The following is a 21452-nucleotide window of genomic DNA, read 5'->3' as shown; positions in this document are numbered from 1 at the left end:
CAAAGGCAATGGCAGCAGTAGGTGGCTATTGCAGTGATAGAAGCAGATGATGAGAGCCAGAACCAAGATGGATGGGAAAAAAAGGAGAGAGCTAAAAAATGTTTAGGAAGCAAATGAAAGATGTTAGTGTCCAGTTGGGCATGGATGGTGAGAAAGAAGGAGCTTCAGGAATGAGTCCAGCATTGTCTAGATGGGTAGGTAGCTAGAGGTGCTATTAAAGGAGAGCAGGGCTGGGTTGGTGGAAGAAGGGATATGGAGCTGTTTTGAATATGTTGAAGGTGACTTGAGAAGGCTGCTGAGCTCCCAGAAGGAGCAGTCCAATTGTTGGTTGGAATGTTCAATACCCATGGGTGTATTGCCTGGACACAAGGGTGACCTCATTTAAAGGATGACACCACAAAGAACATGAGCTAGTCCAGAAAGAGTGAGGAAAGAGAGGAGAGAACAAGATGAAGCAGGAATTCTGGGGAAGATCAAGATTTTAGTGTTAGCAAGGCAAGAGGAACTAGGGAAGGATATTGAGAGAGAATCTTCAAAGAGAGAGAAAATATCAATAAGCTGCCATGTTATAAGAGCCAGAAGTCACATTTCAGTTCAGAGGGGGCAACCATCACCTCTGAAGTTCCAGAGAGATAAGCCAGACTATAGCTTTTCAGTACTGTTGATTTGATTGATTTTATTAGCTTATTAGTTTGACAATAAGATAACGAGGGATCTGAGGGCAGGAATTATGAACTTGGGTGCATGGCAATAAATGAGATTAATGGGGCAGTAGTAAGAAGTATAGGGGACTGTGACAAACTAAAAAGCATGTTTACCTAAGAAGGCACCATCATCAACCCTCGTTGATTGTTGCTAAGCAGGAACATGGGCACAGTGATCAGAACATCTGAATTTTCAAGAAAAGTCAGAGATCTGGATTTTTATATGAAATCTTACAATTCTTTATCTTAGCAATACTTTCAAAAACTTTCATACTCTGCGAGGTCTGAAACACATCTTTGGGCGCAGCGGCTCACGACTGTAATCCCAGCACTTTGGGAGGCCGAGGTGGGCGGATCACAAGGTTAAGAGATCAAGACCATCCTGGCCAACATGGTGAAACCCCATCTTTACTAAAAAATACAAAAATTAGCTGGGTGTGGTGGCATGTGCCTGTAGTCCCAGCTATTCAGGAGGCTGAGGTGGGAGAATTGCTTGAACCCAGGAGGCGGAGATTGCAGTGAGCCAAGGTTGTGCCACTGCACTCCAGCCTGGCGCCTGGCAACAGAGCAATACTCTGTCTCAAGGAAAAATAAAAATAAAAATAAAATAAACACATCTCCAAACTGCCAGTTTGAAATCTCTGCCTTTGTCAATATCCTTAGCGTGGTGGGGGCTAAGCCAGTGGCAGCAGGCCAGGAAGTCATTCGGCAATGAGGAAATGGAGACCATGAGCATAGATCACTACTTTAGGAAGGGTAGGTAAAAGAAAGGAGAAGGCAAGCAGGAGAACTAAGGAGGCATACAGGGTCAGGGAGGGTGTCTTGGGTAGGAAGAGCTGTTTCTAGGCTGAGAGAAAGAAGGTGGAGAGAGGGAAGTTGAAGATCCTGGTGAAGAAAGACTAGTTGATGAAATAAGGATCTGAAAGAGTCAAGGGGTTGGAAGAAAGGATGTTGATGAATTTTGTGCCTGGAGGCCTTTACTTTCTTGGTGAAGTGGGGTAGGAGATGAATCAAGAAGCTTGAAGAGAGAAGCAAAGGTTAGGGACAGCCTCGAGGGACACAGGAAGGGTGCTGACAAGGATGCATGGAAGGTTGCTACACTTGGGACCTGCTGAGGGGAAACCCTTACAGTGCAGCTCATGGGCCTGGGTGTGGGTGTTGGTGCGAGGGGTTAAGCACCTGTTACCTTCCAAGCCCTGTGTCAGGCATTTCATTCTCTTACCTGATGTATTCCTCCCAGCAATCCTGCTCACTCAACTGAGTTCACTCATGAATAAGTGGCAGCCTCAAGAGTCACACCCTTTTCTAGCTGGATTGGAAGTCCATTTGATTCCACCACACCACCACTCCGTGCTGCTGTCCCCACCCCAGACCCCCGAGGCCTCAGACGCAACTGCAGAGGAGATTGGGCCAGTGAATTCTTGTCTGGGCATTTCCTGGCTGGTTTGATTGGGAAGTCAAGGGGAAAGAATGGAGGATGTGTTGAAGAAAGGAGTGGAGATCCGTGAAGCAATAAGTGAGGACAGACAGGAATGATAAACTGAGGAAACAGGCTGGAGGAAGAGAAGACCTGATGAGGCCTAGGAGATAGTGAATGAGAGATTGCTTCAGGGCAGGGCAATGGGGTTGGTGAGGAAGGACTGCATTCCTGAAAAATTTCAATATGATGGTGAAGATGAGGGGAAGGGAGGTGAGATAAGGATGACTCCAGGGTGTCTAGCCTGTGCAGTGGGGTGGGCAGGGATGCCTTCAGTCACAGCATTAGTTACCACTTTGATGTCATGCCATCTCTCTGTCCCTTGCTCACTGTGCTGGACCATACTCACCAGCACATTTCCACCACAAGTTGTCTAGAACATGCAGAGCACTCTTCCTCCAGATCTGCAGAGGTGGCTCGTTCTCATATTCAAGTCACAGCTCCAGTGTCCCCTCCTCAGAGAGTCCTTTTGTGACCATGCTATCTACTATAGCTCCCCTGGTCATTTTGTTTATTATAGACAACTTATTAAAATGGTAATTTATGGATTTGTTGACTTGTTTATTATTTGTCTTTTGTCTCTAGAGCATATGCTCAAGAGAGCAAGGACACGTAGGTCTTTTTCATAGCTTTATTTTCCAGTACCTAGAATAATGCTTGGCACATAGTAGGTATTCACTCAAGAGAGAAAGAGAGGAATAAATGAAGAAAAGGAAGGAAGAAAAGAAAGAAAAAGAGAAAGAACACAGGTGAAGTGTGTTTGGGAGAGGGATGCTGAGTTTTGAGGTGTCTGGAAGACACCCAGGAGGTGACTTCCAATGGGAAGTTGGAAAGCAGGCTGGGGGCTCAGGAAATGGACTGCCATGTTTCCCAGGAAAAAAGTGGGCCCACATGGTACAAGGGTGCAAGCTGTCCTTTTGCATGGTTGACTGACTCTTCAAGACCAGTGTTGGGAGTTGGCTGGTTTGGGGCCCCATGGGAAGAAGAACCCATCTGGTGGTAAGCTGAAGTTGGGTCAGAGTGCTCCTCACTTCTCTCTTCAGTTCTCTTCCTGGTTCTTGCTGCTGCCCTGGCTTTGACCATTTTGCATCATTCTTCACTGCCAGCTACAAGACCCTGGATCTGAATGCAGACTAAATCTTTTCATCTCTTTTTTCTTAAAGAGTATCTCACCCACCTCTGATTCATGGTGACAGGAGTCCAGCTTCACCCAGGAGCTGGACTTAGTTTTACTGAATTAGAAAATACTTTCCCCTTGTGCTTGGTTCCTACTCCATTTCTGTTGGCCTTGTGGCCCTCCTGCCTTGCACAGGACACTCAGCAGACCCTGCTGTCCTTCTTTTGCAGGGTCCCCAGCTGCTGAGCAGCTCCAGGACATCCTGGGGGAGGAAGATGAGGCTCCCAACCCCACCCTCTTCACAGAGATGGACACTCTGCAGCATGACGGAGACCAGATGGAGTGGAAGGAGTCAGCCAGGTGAGGCAGGGCCCCACAAGGGAGGTGGGCACTTTAGTCTTGCACAGCCTGAGCTGGCCTGACCCTCCTGGTGGGAAGCTGTACCTTGTACCTTGAGAGCTTCCTGGTCCACAAAGACCCTCCCACCTGCCTTCCTTAGTGTCCAGAATTAAGGAGCAAACAGACCTTATGACTTTGTCTTTATCCTCAAAAAAATTAAAGTTCAAGTGGGAAGATAGAATAGTCACCCATGAAACTCTGAGAGTAATACAAGGGCATATACCATTGTCCCTCTGTATCCACAGGGCATTGGTTCCAGGAGCCCCTGCTAATGGCAAAAGTCCATACATATTCAAGTCTCCCAGTAGGTCCTGTGGAACTGTCTATATGAAAACTTGGCCAATATATGCAGGTTTTGCATCCCATAAATACTGTATTTTTTACCCCATTTGTTGAAAAACATCTGTGTATAAGTAGACCCATGCAGTTCAAAACCCATGTTGTTCAGGGGTCAACTGCATTCTTGTTGTTGTTACTGTTGCTGTTTTGCCAGAAACAGGGTCTCATTCTGTTGCCCAGGCTTCAGTGCAGTAGGGTAATCATAGCTCACTGCACATAGACTTGAACTCCTGGGCTCAAGCAATCCTCCCACTTCAACCTCCCAAGTAGCTTGGACTTCAGGCAAGCTACTTGGATAGGAAACTGAGGTGAAGGGGAGCAACTTTGCCCAGGTCTGTCTCTGCATGGGGGCCACCGTGACACCCTGAGCCTGACAGCTGCCCCTAACATACCAGTGCATCCAACTAATTATTTTTATATTTTGTAGTGATGAAGTCTCACTTTGTTACCCAGGATGTTCTTTAATATGAAGTGGTTCAAGCTAAATGCTGTAGAAGGGAAGTACCAAGCAGGCTGGGGTAGACAGTGAGGGCTTTCTGGAGGAAGGAGAAGGTGTGCCAGACACATTGAGTCTGAACGGGGGGAAAAATCCAGATGGTGAGGGCTAGTGGGCCACCAAAGAAAAGGGATCTGGCAGAGTTTGGGGCTGCAGAATTGGAGCCATGGAGGAAAGCATGGGGAGCAGAGAGTGCTCCATATATAGGGAGAGCAGAAGCTGGAGGGGAACCGCACAGAGAATTCACAGGAGCTAAGGGAGAGGCAGGGTAAGAGTGGTTGGCACTGCTCATATCCCTAATGCCTGGGACAGGGGGGCCTTGGGACTGAATTGAATTGTTCAGCAGTGCCCAATGCTCCCAAGAGCCCAAGGGGAAGGAAGGCTGTGGTAAGAGGCAGCAGGAGGGACCTTTGGACAGGAAGATAGACTGTGCCAGTGTTTCTCCACCTTCTTTACATGATGCCACTCTGCCCCCAGGAGAAAAAAATTTAATCTTATTTAAATCAATTTTATTAAATTAAAATTTAATTTCTTTCATTAGAAATAAAGAATAAGCGCCAGGCACAGTGGCTCATACCTGTAATCCCAACACTTTGAGAGGCCAAGGCAGGCAGATTACTTGAGCCCAGGAGTTCAAGACCAGCCTGGGCAACGTAGGAGAACTTCGTCTCTACAAAAAATTTTTTAAAAAAATTAGCTAGGTGTGGTGGCGCATACCTGTAGTCTTAGCCACTTGAAAAGCTGAGGTGGGAGGATCACCTGAGCCAGGGAAAGTTGAGGCTGCAATGAACCATAGTTGTGCCGTTGCACTTCAACCTAGGCAACAGAGTGAGACTCTGTCTCAAAAAATAATGAGATTTATCAGGTCTGGTGTAGCTGTAGAGTACCACAAACCATTGTAAAATCTAAAATATTTTCACTTCCCCAAGAACCAATTATGCCCAAATTGAGAGTGCATGGACTCAACTTTGCCCAGGTCTGTCTCTGCATGGGGGCCACCATGACACCCTGAGCCTGACAGCTGCCCCAACCATGGCTTAGGCTCTTTCCTCACTCACCTCCCCTAACTAGCCTGGATAGTTGCTGTGCAGAGCCAGAAGGCTCAGGTTTGGACACCCCCAGGTTTTCCCCACTCTATGTACCCTGCAGGGGTATCTGGAAGAAAGGCCACTGGGTGAACTAGCAAATAAATCCCTCTAGGCCTCAGGGAGGACTGAATTCCCAGCCCCACAGCTGGACTCGGTCCCTGTGTGGAAATCATTGATCTTTTACTATGAACCCATTCTTTGAATGCTTACTGTGCTGATCGATCCACAGACTTGCCCCCTGCAAGTTGCATAGTGACCCTGAGTGGGCAGAACTTTCATTATCCCTGTTTTATAGAGAGGAAACTGAGGTGAAGAGGAGCAAGTAGTTTGCCAGGGGTCAGAGCATGTGGGTGGCTGAATCTGGATTCCAGTCCAGGCCTGTCTCACTCCCCACTTGTGGGCTAATGGACTTTGTCTTCCCTTCCTCGTATTCTCAGCCTTTTCTCTTTCTGTCTCTAACTTCCAGTGACTATTTTGACTTCTAGGGGAGGACATAAGTCTGGAAGCAATTCTGTTAGGGTCGGAGATACATGGGGATAGCTGCAGAGCCCAGGATGCCTATCCAAGATTGATGGGGAAGGAGGACATTTCAAATGACCAGGACCCACCCTGGGTTATTATGTCTTAACACCTCTGAGGGACCAGGGCCTGAAGCCACTGCCTACCCTGAACGAGGGCCTTGCCTGCCCAGGGTGGGCAAATAGACAGGAGGAAAGCTGGGCAGGGCCTTCTCAGAGGCCCAGGAGGGAGAGGGTGCCTTTTCCACACCCAGGACAGGGCCCACATCCAGAACCCTTACCCATGGTTGCTAGGACCAGACCCTCCACGAGGGCCTATCACACACACCTGTGGAGCCCTTGCCGAGAAGCTTTATGGCCTCCAGAGAACTGACTGTCACCAAAGGCAAAACACATTGTCTCTATCTCTATTCTCTTAGCATGTGGATCCACAAAGCCCTCTGCACTACAGACCCTGTGATGGAACTGAGAAACTGTAGATGAGGATGTTTCTAGAAGGAGGCTTCTCCTAAAATATAAATTAGGAACCGGCACAAGTTCCCTGTGGCTGGACTATAGACCGAGAAGCTGGGAATGGCAGGGCTGATGATGATGCAGGTTCTATGCCAGTCATGTTGTAGTGTTTGGCAGTAGGGTCTAGCAGTTACCGTCTGCAAAGTGGTGGGTTTCCCTGCAAAGCAGACTTTCTGAAGATGGCATCTGAGGAGGTCTTGGAAGAAAGGCCATCAGGACCTCAGGATAACATGGCTGCAACCAGCAGTGAAAAGAAAGCAATTGACTAGAAGTTAAAGTGGCTGAACCCAATTCTAGGCAGATCCCAGAGAGGAGTAGCTTGAAGGCCAGTTTAGGGACAGGAAAACGTGGGAGGAGAGGAGCTTTCCTGACTTCTGCTCTACCCTCTTCTACTCTCTATAGCTAACCCCATCTGATTTCCAGATAACTGTCCAAGGGATGACCAGCAAGCCCCTAGTGAAGTCAGAAGAGGGGTCTGACCATTGGCCAAGAAGCCCACCATGGCCTGGACAGTTTTTCTGGGTCCTTCTCCAGGCAAACTGCAAGTTTAGAGGTGCTTGGGTCAGAGCCGTTTGAGGCCTGTCACTCCCACAAAAAACCCAGAAACCAGTTTCCTCAGTTGACAGGCTAATGGATCCACTCAGGGAAGCCAGAGATCTCAGACATTGCAAGGAATCTAAGAATCAGCAAATCATAAAAGGTTCTGGGCCTCCTTAGAGTAACAGGAGAAAATGATGGGAAGTAGGAGACAGCCCCTCACACAGACACTCAAGCTCCGAGAGTGTTACGGGTCCCACAATACCCATGTCAAAGAGAATCGAGGAGGGGACCCTTTAATAAAAGTATTTAATTTGCTGCAGGGAGTGTTTACTTTATTGAGTTAGGAGATTAACAGAGTGAAAATCTCAAATCCGCAAGGAATTTTCCCTGGTGGTACTTTGTCGGGAGTTATTAGTTTGGGGGATGTTTCAGGCCCTTGGAGGAGTCACTCCTGGAGGGATTTAAATGGCTTTTTGAGCTCTGTTGAGCCTTGCACCATGCACATAATGGGGACTGTGTGTGCAGCGTCATTTCTAATGTGATCAATGCTGGTAGGTCAGGCTGTTAATAAGATAGATTTTTATTAACTCTGTCTCTGGCATTCCCATGAGGGAAATGCAGCTGGCTGTTTGCTGATAATGACCTTGCCTGAAGGGAGGGCTGGATCAGTTTGGGTGGGGGCGACCATCTGACTGTGAGCAAACTATTTACCCAGAATTCCATCCTCTCTCATGCCCACCTCTGCCTGACTGCAAGTGGAGAGGTGGGAAGGAGAATGACCTGGGTTGGAACCTACCCAAGTATGGAGAGCTCCTTGGGGAGCTTAGCGCCTCCCAAGAACTGTGAAAGCAAATTCCAAATTCAAGCTGCTTCAGGTCTCAGAGCAGACCACAAACACAAATTTGCCAGAAGATTCTTAAGAGACACATGCTTTGAGAACATTCTTGCAATGACCAGGAAGGGGCAGGAAGCGGGGCAGGAGAAGTGGGCCAGTTTGTTGGGTCAAACCAGATCAGTACATTTTTGAAAGCCCAGAATAGTTCTATGCACATAGGCAGGGATGCTTTCTCACTCCATACAGGATGGAGAAAGCTGAACTTTCTGTGTCAACCCTGAAATCGCCCTCATTAAGATCCTGTATAGACCAGGTGCAGTGGCTCATGCTTGTAATCCCAGCACTTTGGGAGGCCAAGGTGGATGGATCATCGGAGGTCAGGAGTTCAAGACCAGCCTGGACAATATGGTGAAACCCTGTCTGTATTAAAAATACAAAAAAATTAGCTGGGCATGGTGGCAGGTGCCTGTAATCCCAGCTACTCAGGAGACTGAGGCAGGAGAATTGCTTGAACCTGGGAGGCAGAGGTTGGAGTGAGCCGAGATAGCGCCATTGCACTCCAGCCTGAGCAACAAGAGTGAAACTCTGTCTTAAAAAAAAAAAAGCCTGTATAATGTCCTCTTAGCATCATTTCCCATCTTAATGTGGGGCAGTAGGCATCCCTAGCCCTTTGTCTCACACCCATCTGGAATCAACCTTTTGGTGGAGCCAGAGCTGCCTACTTTATTTAAAGGAGAGTAGGAAGCTGAGAGCTCCCAGTGCAGAAATCAACAAAGTTTGTTCATTCATTCAATTAACATTTATTATCTGCAAGCCCTGAGCCTGCTAGAGATATAAAAATGGAACATGGCAAATGCTGCCCCTACTCTCTTGGGCTCTCAGTCTAATTGGACACAGAGGCAAATAAGGGGGCATTTGGTAATGGGGGCACTGTGAAAGCAGAGCATAGGGGCATCTAATCCAGACAGGAGGGGTCCAGGAAGGCTTCCAGGAGGAAGAGATGTTTACATTGAGACCTGAAGCATGGGTCAGAGTTAGCCAGGAGAGGGTAGGGAAATGGAAAGAAGTCCCTGGAGCAGGGCAAACAGACACATAGAGGAACAGGCACAAGTTCCCTGTGGCTGGACTATAGACCAAGAGGCTGGGAATGGCAGGGCTGATGATGCAGGTTCTATGCCAACCATGTTGTAGTGTTTGAACTTGGTGCTGAGAGCTTCAGAGGACCACTGAAGGGTTCTAGGTGGGAAAAGGACAGAATCATGCATATGCTTGAGAGAGATCATCTGGGTTTGGTGTGGAGAATGGATAAAAGGGGGCAAGACATGGCCAGTTAGGAGGCTGGTCCAAGGGAGAGTTGCTGGCAGTGGCAATAAAGAGAAGGGTGGACTTGAGACAAAATGTAAAAGGTAGAATTGACAGGACTTGATAACAGATGGCATGTGGGGGCAGATAGTCAGGGAGACTCCCAGATTTCCAGCCTGAGCTAGTGGATGCCTCATGGTAGCAGCTTAGGAAACACAAATGTAGTAGTAAAGTTTTGTAACATTGGATATTTTTTGTTTTGTGTTGGGGGTAGTTGATAATGAGTTCTACTTTGGACATGTTCTATTTGAGGAAACTCCAAGTGGAGATGTCCGGAGGCCATCATGCAGCCACCATGTCTGGAGTTCAGTAGAGAAGCATAAATTTGTGAGGCATCAGAATCTAGATGGAAATCAAGCCCACGGAAAAGGATAAGGTTGCCCCTGAGGTCTGTGAAGTGAGAAGAGAGCCCAGAGTCCCCAGGAACTTCAGTATTTACAGGATGGGCAGAGGAAGAGGAACCCACAGAGGAGACTCAGAAGGGGCAACCAGGAGATTAGGAGGGGAATGGAAGGAGGGCTTCATTCTGGAAACAAAGTGCAGAGAGATAGTCAAGATGGAGGGAGGGGACAAGTACTTCAAGAACTGAAATGCACCAGCAGGATGGACCCGCTCCTGCAGGATGGGCATCACAGTCTGGGGAGGGGTAGGGCAGAAGCTAGAAGGCAGTAAGTTGAGAAGAGTCAAAAGTAAAAAACTGGGTTTACTTGGCAGTTCTTCCAAGATGCTTGTCTGTGAATGACAGGAGTGAAAGAAGCCTCTTAAGGGGAACATAGGCCAAGAGAGATCCTTTTGTTTTTGAAAGTCAGCAAAATCAGAACATATTGTAGGCTTACAAAAAGGGGTCAGGGAAAGAGAATGATTTAAAGGGAAAAGAAGCTCAGGGAGGCTGCTGGATGGAACAAGGTGGCCCTGGGCGCAGGTGGAGAGGCTCCTAGCAGGGAGTTGAGAGAATTCCAGGCTGGTCTCTGGTTTGAGGAGACAGGTGAAGTGGAAAAGCAATTGTAGGAGCTGCGGATGGCTGGTATACATGAGTCAGCTAAGCAGCTCAAGGCTAGCAGCCATTGCTCTCCTGTTTTATTGCAGTGGAGTCACACATGGAGATTTGTGGTCAGATGAAGGTTAAGGTTGTTTGACGTCCACCTTCTGCTGATCTACCATTCTGAATAATGATACTCTTTGTCTTTATCAAGCTGCTTTTATGTACAGTATCTAACTTGGTCCTTCTCTCTCTCAACACTTGTCCAACACTGATACTTGAGGCTTATGTTGGCCAAGTAGGAAAAAGGGATTTTTATATGAATTAGAACCTGGATCAAGCCCCAGATAAAAGGTTCCCTGAAGCCTCAGAGGACCTGGGTTCCAACCAGTGCTCTCACGGCTGGCAGTGTAAACACAGAATGGGGACTATGCTAGGGGTTTTCATCCCTCAGGGACTTAGGATAACTTATAGTTAGCACAGCCCAGGATGGGGCTACATGAGAGACTGTCAAAGTCCTGCAATTGGACTGGGGAAGCACAAGTTCACACCCATGGGGACAGCCAGGCAGTGATTAAAGGCCATCACGCGGTGACCCAGGATAGAACGATCAGATTAGTTGGCCAGTGAGTGTGATTGGAAGGCTAATTAAGTGGGGAGAGATGGCAGGGGCTGGAGCACTCAGGGAGCTCTTCCCAGATAGGGCAAAACTGGCTGGCAGCTCCTCAGAACCCTTGGAGGTGGTCTGCAGGAGCAAACACCTCCCCCATCCAAGTCATCCCTGGATAGCCCGCTCAGTTGCAGCTGTCAGGAGGGGAATAACTCCACCATTAAACCACCTTCATGTCAAAACCCCTACTTGAGTTACCTATTCATATATATTTTTTGTATATCCAAATATATATTTAAACTTTTTCTATGAAAAATTTTAAACATAAAAAGTAGAGAGAATGGTCCCCATCACCGAGCTTCATGAAAGATTTGTATTTATCTATTTTCAACACTTTTTTTGTTTGCTTTTAGGGATTTTTTTGTCAGACTCCAGAGGTGCCAATGGAAGAGTCCTGCCTAAAAATCCTTTGACAACAGTACTTTATGTTTTGAGATGGGGGTCTCACTCAGTTGCCCATGCTGGAGTGCAGTGGTGTGATCTCAGCTCACTGCAACCTCCATTTCCTGAGTTCAAGTGATTCTCCTGCCTCAGCCTCCTGAGTAGCTAGGATTACAGGTGCCTGCCACCACGCCGGCTAATTTTTGCATTTTTAATAGAGACAGGGTCTCACCATGTTAGTCAGGCTGGTCTCAAACTCCTGACCACAGGTGCTCCACCCGCCTCAGCCTCCTAAAGTGCCAGGATTACAGGCATGAGCCACTGCCCCCAGCCAGCAACAGTACTTTATGCTAGAGTCAAGAGCCCCCACCCAGCATGTCAACCTCTGGCTCCCACAGCCTAATCTTAAGTGAGCTCTCGGGAACTGTGTGCAATGCCCAAGGGGAGATAAATGCCAGTCATCATCAGGAGGTTTGGGGCTACAAGGTACAGAAGCCCACTCAGGCTAACTCATACAAATGGAGGGAGCATCACTGGGACACTGGAGTGACTTCATGGTCCCCAGGGGCATGATCTCTCAAGGGCTGGGCCTGGGAAGCTGGCTTGTCCTCTCTCTCTCTGCTTTTGGTCTCTGCTTCTCTTAGGGCATCTCTTTACTCTTCTGCAACCAGCTTCTTCTGATTCTCCCTGCCTGTGGCCAATCCTAAGCTTCCATGTTTACATCCACCCTACTCAAGGGACCATCCCACAGCAGGTGACTGTCTCCCAATCCCAATTTCAAATTCTTCATGGAGGATCTGATCTGTCCAACTTTGATTGTCCTATCACTGGGACCCAGATCAAAGGTCTGAGGAGGTATGGGGAGGCCTTGCTACATCCTGGAGAGCACATCCCCATGGAATACAGGCAGAGCGGACACCCCAAATATGTCTTTCATTGATAGTAATGAACTTGCTTAATGTAAGCAATCCTTTGGCCATGGTTCTGCCTCTAATAACAACCAGAACTTTCAGAATTCTTCAAGTTGCCTATGAGAGTATAGGTAGTGCAATTTTACAAACTCATCCTCCTCTTGAAGGAGAGAGAGACCACTCCCATCTTTGTCCATGGAGATCTGCTGATGTCACTGCAGCACTGCATCAATCCCTAGAGCAGTGGAAAGGTGGAAGCTCTAGCCTCTGAGTCTAGGAGAACTTTGGAAAGGTTGTTTTACTCACACCTCTCTTCTTTCATTCCAAAAACAGTTGAGAGGATGTTGTGTTAGGTCCTGTGGGAGAATTAAAATGAGTAAATTATGAATTTTTTTTTTTTTTTTTTGAGACGGAGTCTCCCTCTGTTGCCCAGGCTGGAGTGCAATGTTGCAATCTTAGCTCACTGCAACCTCCGCCTCCCAGGTTCAAGCAATTCTCTGCCTCAGCCTCCCGAGTAGCTGTGATTACAGGCACCCGCCACCACACCCAGCTAATTTTTTTTGTATTTTTAGTAGAGACAGGGTTTCACCATCTTGGCCAGGCTGGTCTTGAACTCCTGACCTCGTGATCCACCTGCCTTGGCCTCCCAAAGTGCTGGGATTACAGGTGTGAGCCACTATGCTTGGCCTGAATCTGTTCTTAAAATGCTTATGATCTAGTACAGGTATCAGTAATCGTGTTCTGTTAAGGGCCAGACAGAAAATATTTTAGGCTTTTTGTGCACAAATGATCTCTTCCACTGCCCTTTTATTTTCCCTCCTCTTCCCCACTCCTTTCTCCTCTTCCTTTTTCTCTCTTTCTCCTCTCCTTTGTCTCCTCTGCCTTTTCTTTCTCCTTCTTTACAACACTTTAAATATATAAAAACCATGTTTAGCTAGCTGGCCAACAAAAACAGGCTGTGGGGCGCTTGGAGCCCATGAGGCATGATATTTCAACCCCAATCTTGTATAAAGCAGGCATATGCTCATACACACAGATAACTAAAACCCAGGTGGATGTACAAAGACAAAGTGGTGAGAACACAGGCTATATAGTCTAAAGACATCCCTTAAAACTCTGTCTCTTATAAGCTACATGACCTTGGGCAGGCTCCTTATCCTGCCCAAGGATCTCAGTCTCATCACCTGTACAATGAGAATAGTCACAGACGTACCTCGTGAGATAGATTTAAGGATTAAATGAGATAATACATGTTAAGTGCTTAGCATAGTGCCTGGCACATAGAAAGTACTCAGTAAGCTTTAGCTGTTGTAGTGATTAGGAAGTGTTCTGTGATAAATGATAAAAAAAAAAAAAAAAAAAAAAAGTGTGAGGGGAGTCAGAGGAAGGAGAGGTCTCCTCAACCTGGCCCCTTGGGAAGGCATTGTCATAGGAGAGGTGGCCTTTGAGCTTGGCCCAGAATAGCAGAGATGGAAGAGAGGGCCTAGGTGAGGAGAGGGCCTCTCCTGGGAGCCACTGAAGGGAGGTACCAGCAGACTCTGAGGGAGGCAGACAAGTCTGTAGATGACAGTCCCATGGGACAATTACAGGGACTTCCTGCATACACAGTCAGGTGGCCCTCAGAGAGATTTTGGCTTCAGAAGCCTCTCTCTCTGAAAGAGCCTGTTCAGAATTTGCCAGTAACTTTGTCTGATAGCATTCACTTAGTTGTGGGCTCCCCTTCAACTCTGAATGTGAGGACATGATGTGCAGGAGGATGGACCCTTTACCAAATGCATGAGCTTGGGAGCAGAGGCTACCCGCATTCTGTTCACCACAGCTCCCTGGAATGCCACACCTCTCCCCCATCACCACTAGCTGTGCCACTGCAGTTCAACACTGTCTGGGAAGGAGTGGTTCTCCTGTAATGCCCAAACTGCACTGCATCACCAAAGGCCCTCAGCAGAGGTTCCTAGGCCAGCAAAAGGAAAGACTTTCATTCAGCGGGAGTCAGTCAACCATGGGAGGAAGTGGGGTTCATTACAGAACAATCAAAGATAGAAGGTCCCATCTATCTGGTCCCAGTCCCAGGCATATCTCATCTGTAGATATGAAAGATTCCAGACCTCTCATCCTGAGTCTAAAATCCCTGGAATAACTTAGCTAATGATTAACTCATTCTGATTCTATATTCAGCAATTTTTTGGTGATAATTTGGCTTACCCAGTATATGTGCCTGTAAGGAGAGAATGCAAAGGCTAGAGGATGAGTGTAACTAACCCCTATAACTATTGTAAATCTCATTGTAAATTAAATAAATTGGCCTTCAGGTTTATGCATCAGCCTTCATGATCTGGGTTAGCATTAGACAGTGTCACTGAACCTAATCATCTTTGGGACACAAAAAGATAAAATTTCTGAGCCTGGACTGGGGTGGGTGCCCCAAGAGGCCTGTGAGGCCTTTCTGGTACTCATCAGCCCCTTCTGGTACTTTCTGAACTTCTCCATATGTGGGCTGACCTTTGACCCATGCCTACCCACTCAGTCTTTTATACTTTATAATTTTTCAAATTCACTGCCAAATTTGGTTTATAAACATATATACCGGATGCAAAGTCTTAATCAGTTGTAGAAAAATCTTGTACTATCTCACATACATATTTTCATGCATGTGATTTTATGTAGCATGAATTCAACAAATAAATTGTAAGAATGGGCCAAAATTTGCTTAGGTGTTCCCCCCATTTTTTTGAGATGAATTCTTGCTCTGTTGCCCAGGCTATAGTGCAGTGGCACAACCTTGGCTCACCGCAACCTCCACCTCCTGGGCTCAAGTGATTCTCCTTCCTCAGCCACCTGAGTAGCTGAGATTAAAGGCATGCACAACCACGCCCAGCTAATCTTTGTATTTTTAGTAGAGAAGGGGTTTCACCATGTTGATCAGGCTGGTCTCAAAACTCCTGACCTCAAGGGATCTGCCCGCCTCAGCTTCCCAAAGTGTTCACAGGTGTGAGCCACCAGGCCCAGCCTCAGGTGTTCCCCTTTTGAAAAACCTTCCTCCCACAGATCATTTCTTGGTGACTCTGTCAAAGACTGAAGCCCGGGAGCATCTGATGATTCCTCAGACACCTCTAGGAAAGTTCATAATGGGCTGTAAGTGAATTAATACTGGTCTTCGGTTTCTGTTGGAAAATTTAATGTCCTGATATGACTCATATGAAGTTAAAAAGCTTTGCTGGATAATGAAGAAAAACTTACATTTCTTACTTTTAAGAAATAAATTTGTTAGTCACAAAATGTATTACAGACAGGCCTTAGGCAGAAAGCACAAACATGTCTTGATGCTTTGTAACTAATACACAGAAGTCAAGCTTTTGGGTAACAGGGTAGCATGGGAGAGTTACAGAATAAAGTCAGTGAGGCCACATAGATAGAATCACCACAATGTGAATATATACTTTACAAATTTTAGCTGAGTAAACTTAACTTCATGTAAGAAACAAATTCACACAAATATAATTCTTAAAACAAATGTTTAGAGGCAAGGTAGCCTTAGCATTAAAGGTTGCATACAATGGAAGATTACACTTTTAAAAACATCTTTAAAATTAGAATGTCCTAAGGGGGATTTTGCAAACAAATGAACCAGGACACAATTTAATTATGATGATATTCAAAATAAGTATAGATAGAAAGAAGCTTCTCTTCAATCACAATGTTTATATATATATCCTCCAGATTTATTCTTATCTAACCACACAATAATGGGCAGCCTGTTGTTTTATCATCTCAAAGATCTGTGTCTTCTTTTTAGAAAATATTGACATCTTGGCTCAAGAGTTCTGATAAATTTAAAACAAAAAAAAAACCACAAAAATATTGACATCTGATTCTCAGTCCCCTGAGATTCTGATGTAATTAGTCTGAGATTCAGCCTGGGTTTTAGAATTTGTAAAATGCTCCCAGATGATCCTAATGCAGCTATTGAAAACTGCTGATACTTACCCTGCCCCAGCAAGATCAGTGGGAGTTAATTTAAGTTTCCACCTGAGGAGAGAACTAGAATTCAGGTCTTTTGGTTTTCAGCCCTTTCTAGATCCTCCTTGAAGGAGAACCTCCTCTTCTCCCATCCTGTGGTTTGAGCATTGGAAGCCTTGGCTGCACCTGGTAGCTAGCCCCATCATGCTTTCTCCTGCTCTTGTTATTAATTGAACAGCAACGTCCTCTAATCATATCTCTGACCAAGTTACTAGACACAGAAAAGGCCTCAGTTCTGGCGCTGCTTTGTGTGACAGAGAGCTGCTTTCTGTGACATGTGACATTTCGAGGTTCCTTTTAGCTCCATTCCAGTCAGGAGGGGGGCACCTGGTGCCTACCCCAGCATGCACAGAATTGGGAGTCTACACCCAGACTTGGGCAAAATCCCTAAAAGTTAAAGCTTTGCTGGATAATGAAGGAGAACGTGGAGATTTTCTTTCCACTTGACCTGCTTCTCCAACTCTAATTCCCACTTTTTGAAGCCAACCATAGTATAAAGTTAACTTTGCAATGAGTCGTTTGGGATTACACATGAACCTTTTTATCAGGCTTCCACAAGTTTTTAAACCTGTTGACCAGAGGCTTTTTACAGAGGCCATTCCTTTATTCATTCTGGAAAATGTTTGATTATGGAAAATTCAAATTTATACAAAAGTAGTATATAGTGGAATGAACCCTCACCTGCCCATCACCCAGATTCAACAGTTACCAGCTAAGTCATAGCAAATCTTGTTTATCTGTCCCCCACCTACTACCCCAGACACACATGTTAGATCATGTTGACACAAATCCCAAACACCACATCATTCTATCTGTAAAAGATAAGGGCTCTTTCTTTCTTTTTAAAGACAGGGTCTTGCTCTGTTGCTTAAGCTTCAATGCCGTGGCACAATCACAGCTCACTGCAGCCTCAAACTCCCGGACTTAATCCTCCTTCCTCAGCCTCCTGAGTAGCTGGGACTACAGGCATATGCCACCACACCTGGTTAATTATTTTATTTTTTGTATAATGGAGTCTTGCTTTGTTGCCCAGGCAGGTCTCCATCAATCCTTCCACCTCAGCATCCCAAAGTGCTGGGATTACAAGTGTGAGCCACCATGCCCAACTTCTGAGTATTTTAAAATATACTTAAACAAAATGAGCTTCAAGCTTCTTTTCCCCCACTTATTTCCTCATAGGGAGATCTCACCCAAAGTGATCAGTGAGATCTTGCTACCCTCAAGCAGGAGGGAGCAAGCATTTAATGAGGTTGGTCTGGGCAGGAGACCATAAGGGGACAGCAGAGAGGAAGCAATGGCACCTGTCCTCAAGAAGCTTAATGTATATTTGGCATTTGTTATATACCAAAGCAATCATAAAACAAGATTGACTATAATTAATTATTAATTTAGGCACTGAGCCTGGATTAATTAATTATTTTAGGCTCTGAGCCTGGGAAGTTAGAAACTTTACCTAGAATAGTCTGGAGCACAGAGTTGCCTGGATCCCACCCGTTTTTATTCTGATGTTAACTGGTCTGTGATATGATTGAGACATGAAGATTTTAAAGGTATCTAGGGTATTTCTGTATGCAATCGAGGTTAAGAATCACCGTCCTAGAACAGTGGTTCCTAAAGTGTGGTCCTAAAAGCATGTAATTCTAATGCATGCTTCAGTTTGAGAACCATCCTAGGGTGTTACAGGAGAAATAAGCAGAATAACTGGCAGAGGCTTTGTGGAGGAAGGGGCACTCTCATTGGGCAGTGAAAAACAGAGAGGAAAATAAGACATTCTACATGATGTCAGAGGTGATCTGCAGACCAGCAGCATGAGCACACCTAGGAGCTTATTAGAAATGTAGAATTTTTGACTTCATTCCAGACCTGCTGAATGAGGATCTGCATTTTGACAAGATCCCCATGCACATTAGAGTTTGAGACACACTGGTGTAGTAGTATATACTCTAAATGGACTTCAATTATAAAATCAGAGAAAATAAAGCATAGCCTGACTGTGCTAGAAAGGAGACCCTTTCAGCTGGTGTTCTTGGAGCCATTCTAAGGGAAAGAGGCCATATCCCTTTGTATAATGAGAATCAGACCCACGTGAGCTATGTTTGCCTGCATTGAAACCCCATGTAAGTTGAACTATCCCAGCTGGGCGCGGTGGCTCACACCTGTAATCCCAGCACTTTGGGAGGCCGAGGCAGGTGGATCACGAGGTCAGGAGTTCGAGACCAGCTTGGCCAATATGGTGAAACCTCGTCTCTACTAAAAATACAAACATTAGCCAGGCATGGTGGCACATGCCTGTAATCCCAGCTACTCAGGAGGCTGAGACAGGAGAACCACTTGAACCTGGGAGGTGGAGGTTGCGCTGAGCCAAGATCACACCACTGCACTCCAGCCTGGGTGATAGAGCAAGACTCCATCTTAAAAAAAAAAGGTTGAACTATCCCTTAGTCACACCATCCTATGTGCCTACAGAGCAGAGGTTCAGGTGCAGTCAAATAACCTGGGAGTTTCCATGGCAGGGCCACCCTCCTGGTGGAGTAACCATCCAGGCATTGGTATTTTTATAAATCTCTCCAAGTTATTCTAATGGACAGCCAAGGTTGAAAACCACTGCTATGGATCTTTGGTCCTCCATGTTTCCTTGTTCCATTCAAGGTGAAAGTGAGCTAAATTTCTAGCTGTAGCCATTAAAAACACAAAATTAAGTTCCAGGTGGCAGGCTTAATGGTTCAACATCTGGATTCCCAAAATAGATATAGAGGGGACTAGAGAGGTGTCCCTAATTAAGTGGTCTTGTATTCTGGAATTTCTTAAATTCTCTGGATTCTGAGTGTAGTTCTGGCATTGGCTTAAACCCAGAGACAAGTAATTTAGTGTTTCTGCAGGCTGTTCTCATGTGGGTTAGTGCCCTTGTCTATATGTGTATGAGGTTAATGTTTGGTGTGTGCCTAACACAGTACAAATAGTTGAAGTCCTGAGAGGTGGAGAGGACTGCTTGTCTTTGCTACCTGCTATCTGGAGTTAGTAGAGGATGTTTCAAAGAGAACCATGCTCTTATCACTCCTTCAGGTGGAGTTACATTTGTATGGGCAGAAGACTGAAGAATGGGATGTCAGGGGAGACAGCTGCCTGAGAATGTCTGGCCTAGGATGTTTGTGAGACAGTGAAGAGAGGAACTCACCCAAGTGGCCCTGTGCATGGGCCACATCACACCTTTAGGTGGATGGGGTAAGGCCATGGAGTAGCAAAAGAGTCTTTGGGAGCAGGATGACAATTCAGTTTATCTTGTGTATTATTTTTGAGCAAAAAAAAAAAAAAAAGGCAATCTGAATAGGAAGTCAGTCCTCACGGAGAAAGGTTGAGCATCCTCTCAACTAAAACATTTGGACTGGCTGGCACAGTGGCTCACGTCTGTAATCCCAGCACTTTGAGAGGCCAAGGTGGGTGGATCACCTGAGATCAGGAGTTTGAGACCAGCCTGACCAACATGGTGAAACCCCGTCTCTACTGAAAATACACACACACACATACACACACACACACACTCTCACACACAATTAACTGAGTCTGAGGGAGGTTGCAGTGAGCAAAGATCACACCATTGCACTCCAGCCTGGGCGACGAGAGTGAAACTCTGTCTCAAAAACAAACAAACAAAAAATTTGGACTTATCCTTTGGTCTATTCCTTGTAAACTCTTATGTTAATATACCTTTTAGAAACATCTAATTCTTGACATCACATAGTCTTGGATCTGCCATAATTTAAATGATGTTTCCCAAACAGATTTCCCCACGGAAAGGTCAGCTACGACTTGTCTGCCTGGTCTCTGGCTCCGGCCCCCGTGTTTTAGTTCTTTACCTCCCAGTCCTTCTCTAATTAAACCTCCCCATCCTGTGTCTGTCTGATCCCCCAGGGTCCCACCAGGTGCCTGGTTAACTTGTCTCAAATAAATGTATGGAATGAAGATGTTAAACATCGATAATGCAAAATATACAGTTACGTGAAGAGGTAATCTGACAAAGGAGAAGATGTTCAATCTCACTAGCAATCAGAAAAATGCAAATGTGAGATAATTTTTCAATCACCAAATAAACAAAGGTGAAAAAGAATGAAAATACCAGAGTCTGGGAGACTTTAGGGAAATGGAATATCTCATTGGTAGCAGTGGTCAGTGACACAAGCTTTCTGGAAAACAGTTTGGTAATGTTTGTTATAAATGTAAAAATGTGCAGACATAGCAATTCCACTTCTGAGAGTTTATCCTAAAAAAATTGTTGAGCAGGGACCAAGGATGTTCAGATCAGCCTTAATTGATAATAAAGAATAATTAGAAATAATCTAAATGTCCACCAATTGAGAACTGTTCATATCAATTATGGTATGTTCAGACAGTGGAATACTAGAAAGACTTCAGAATGATGTTAGTACTAATAGACATGAAAAGATGTCCATTAGATATTATGCCCTTAAGGTCCTTGTGGTGCCATTAGTGTAAAGTTAATGCAAGCACGGACATGTGTGCACATATGCACAGGGAGATCTAGAATGGCAGTTACCAAAACATCAACCTCTCCTGCTTGGAGGACCTTTGAACGACTTTACTTTCTTCTTTTTTATTGTTCCTAAAATTTCAAACTTTATTTTTAACTTAATAGCTAACATTAGCAGAGTATATCTTATGTGCTAGTCACTGCTCTAATTCCTGTACACTATTATTATTACTGAAGAAATCAAAGGTGATGAGAGATTAAGTAACTTACCTGAGAGTCTCAGCTAGTAAATGACAGAGCTGGTATTCAAAACCTGATAGTGTTGCTGCATAGACTGCACTCTTTAAAAAAAAAAACTTAGTCAGAGTCTTACTCTGTCACCCAGGCTGGAGTGCAGTGGTGCAATCTCGGCTTGCTGCAACCTCTGCCTTCCAGGCTCAAGTGATCCTCCCACCTCAGCCTCCCAAGAAACTGGGACCACAGCTGTGTGCCACCATGCCCAGCTAATTTTTTTGTATTTTTTGGTAGGGTCAGGGTTTCAACATGTTGCCCAGGCTGGTCTTGAACTGCTGAACTCAGGCAATCCACCCACCTGGACCTCCCAAAGTGCTGGAATCACA

General features: G+C 45.6%; 1 protein-coding gene across 8 annotated transcripts in view; it reads left to right on the top strand.

Annotated features, from left to right (window-relative positions):
* SLC4A5 (solute carrier family 4 member 5) overlaps window positions 1-21452 on the top strand; it is a 152121-nt gene that overhangs the window by 75523 nt on the left and 55146 nt on the right. For 7 of the 8 annotated variants that reach the window (XM_064377832.1, XM_064377831.1, XM_064377834.1 and 4 more), the window contains one exon: window positions 3529-3658. In XM_064377832.1, coding sequence (XP_064233902.1) covers window positions 3529-3658 — 130 coding nt within the window. Of the gene's footprint in view, window positions 1-3528; window positions 3659-19396; window positions 19569-21452 lie in introns of those variants that run through there. The other variant, XM_021670956.2, reaches the window with a different exon arrangement.

Source organism: Aotus nancymaae, unplaced genomic scaffold, assembly GCF_030222135.1.
Source record: "Aotus nancymaae isolate 86718 unplaced genomic scaffold, 86718_ANA_hifiasm-v0.15.2.pri h1tg000017l, whole genome shotgun sequence".
NCBI lineage: Eukaryota > Metazoa > Chordata > Mammalia > Primates > Aotidae > Aotus > Aotus nancymaae.
The sequence above is the reverse complement of the archived record's forward strand: the minus strand, read 5'-3'. Positions and strand labels throughout refer to the sequence as shown.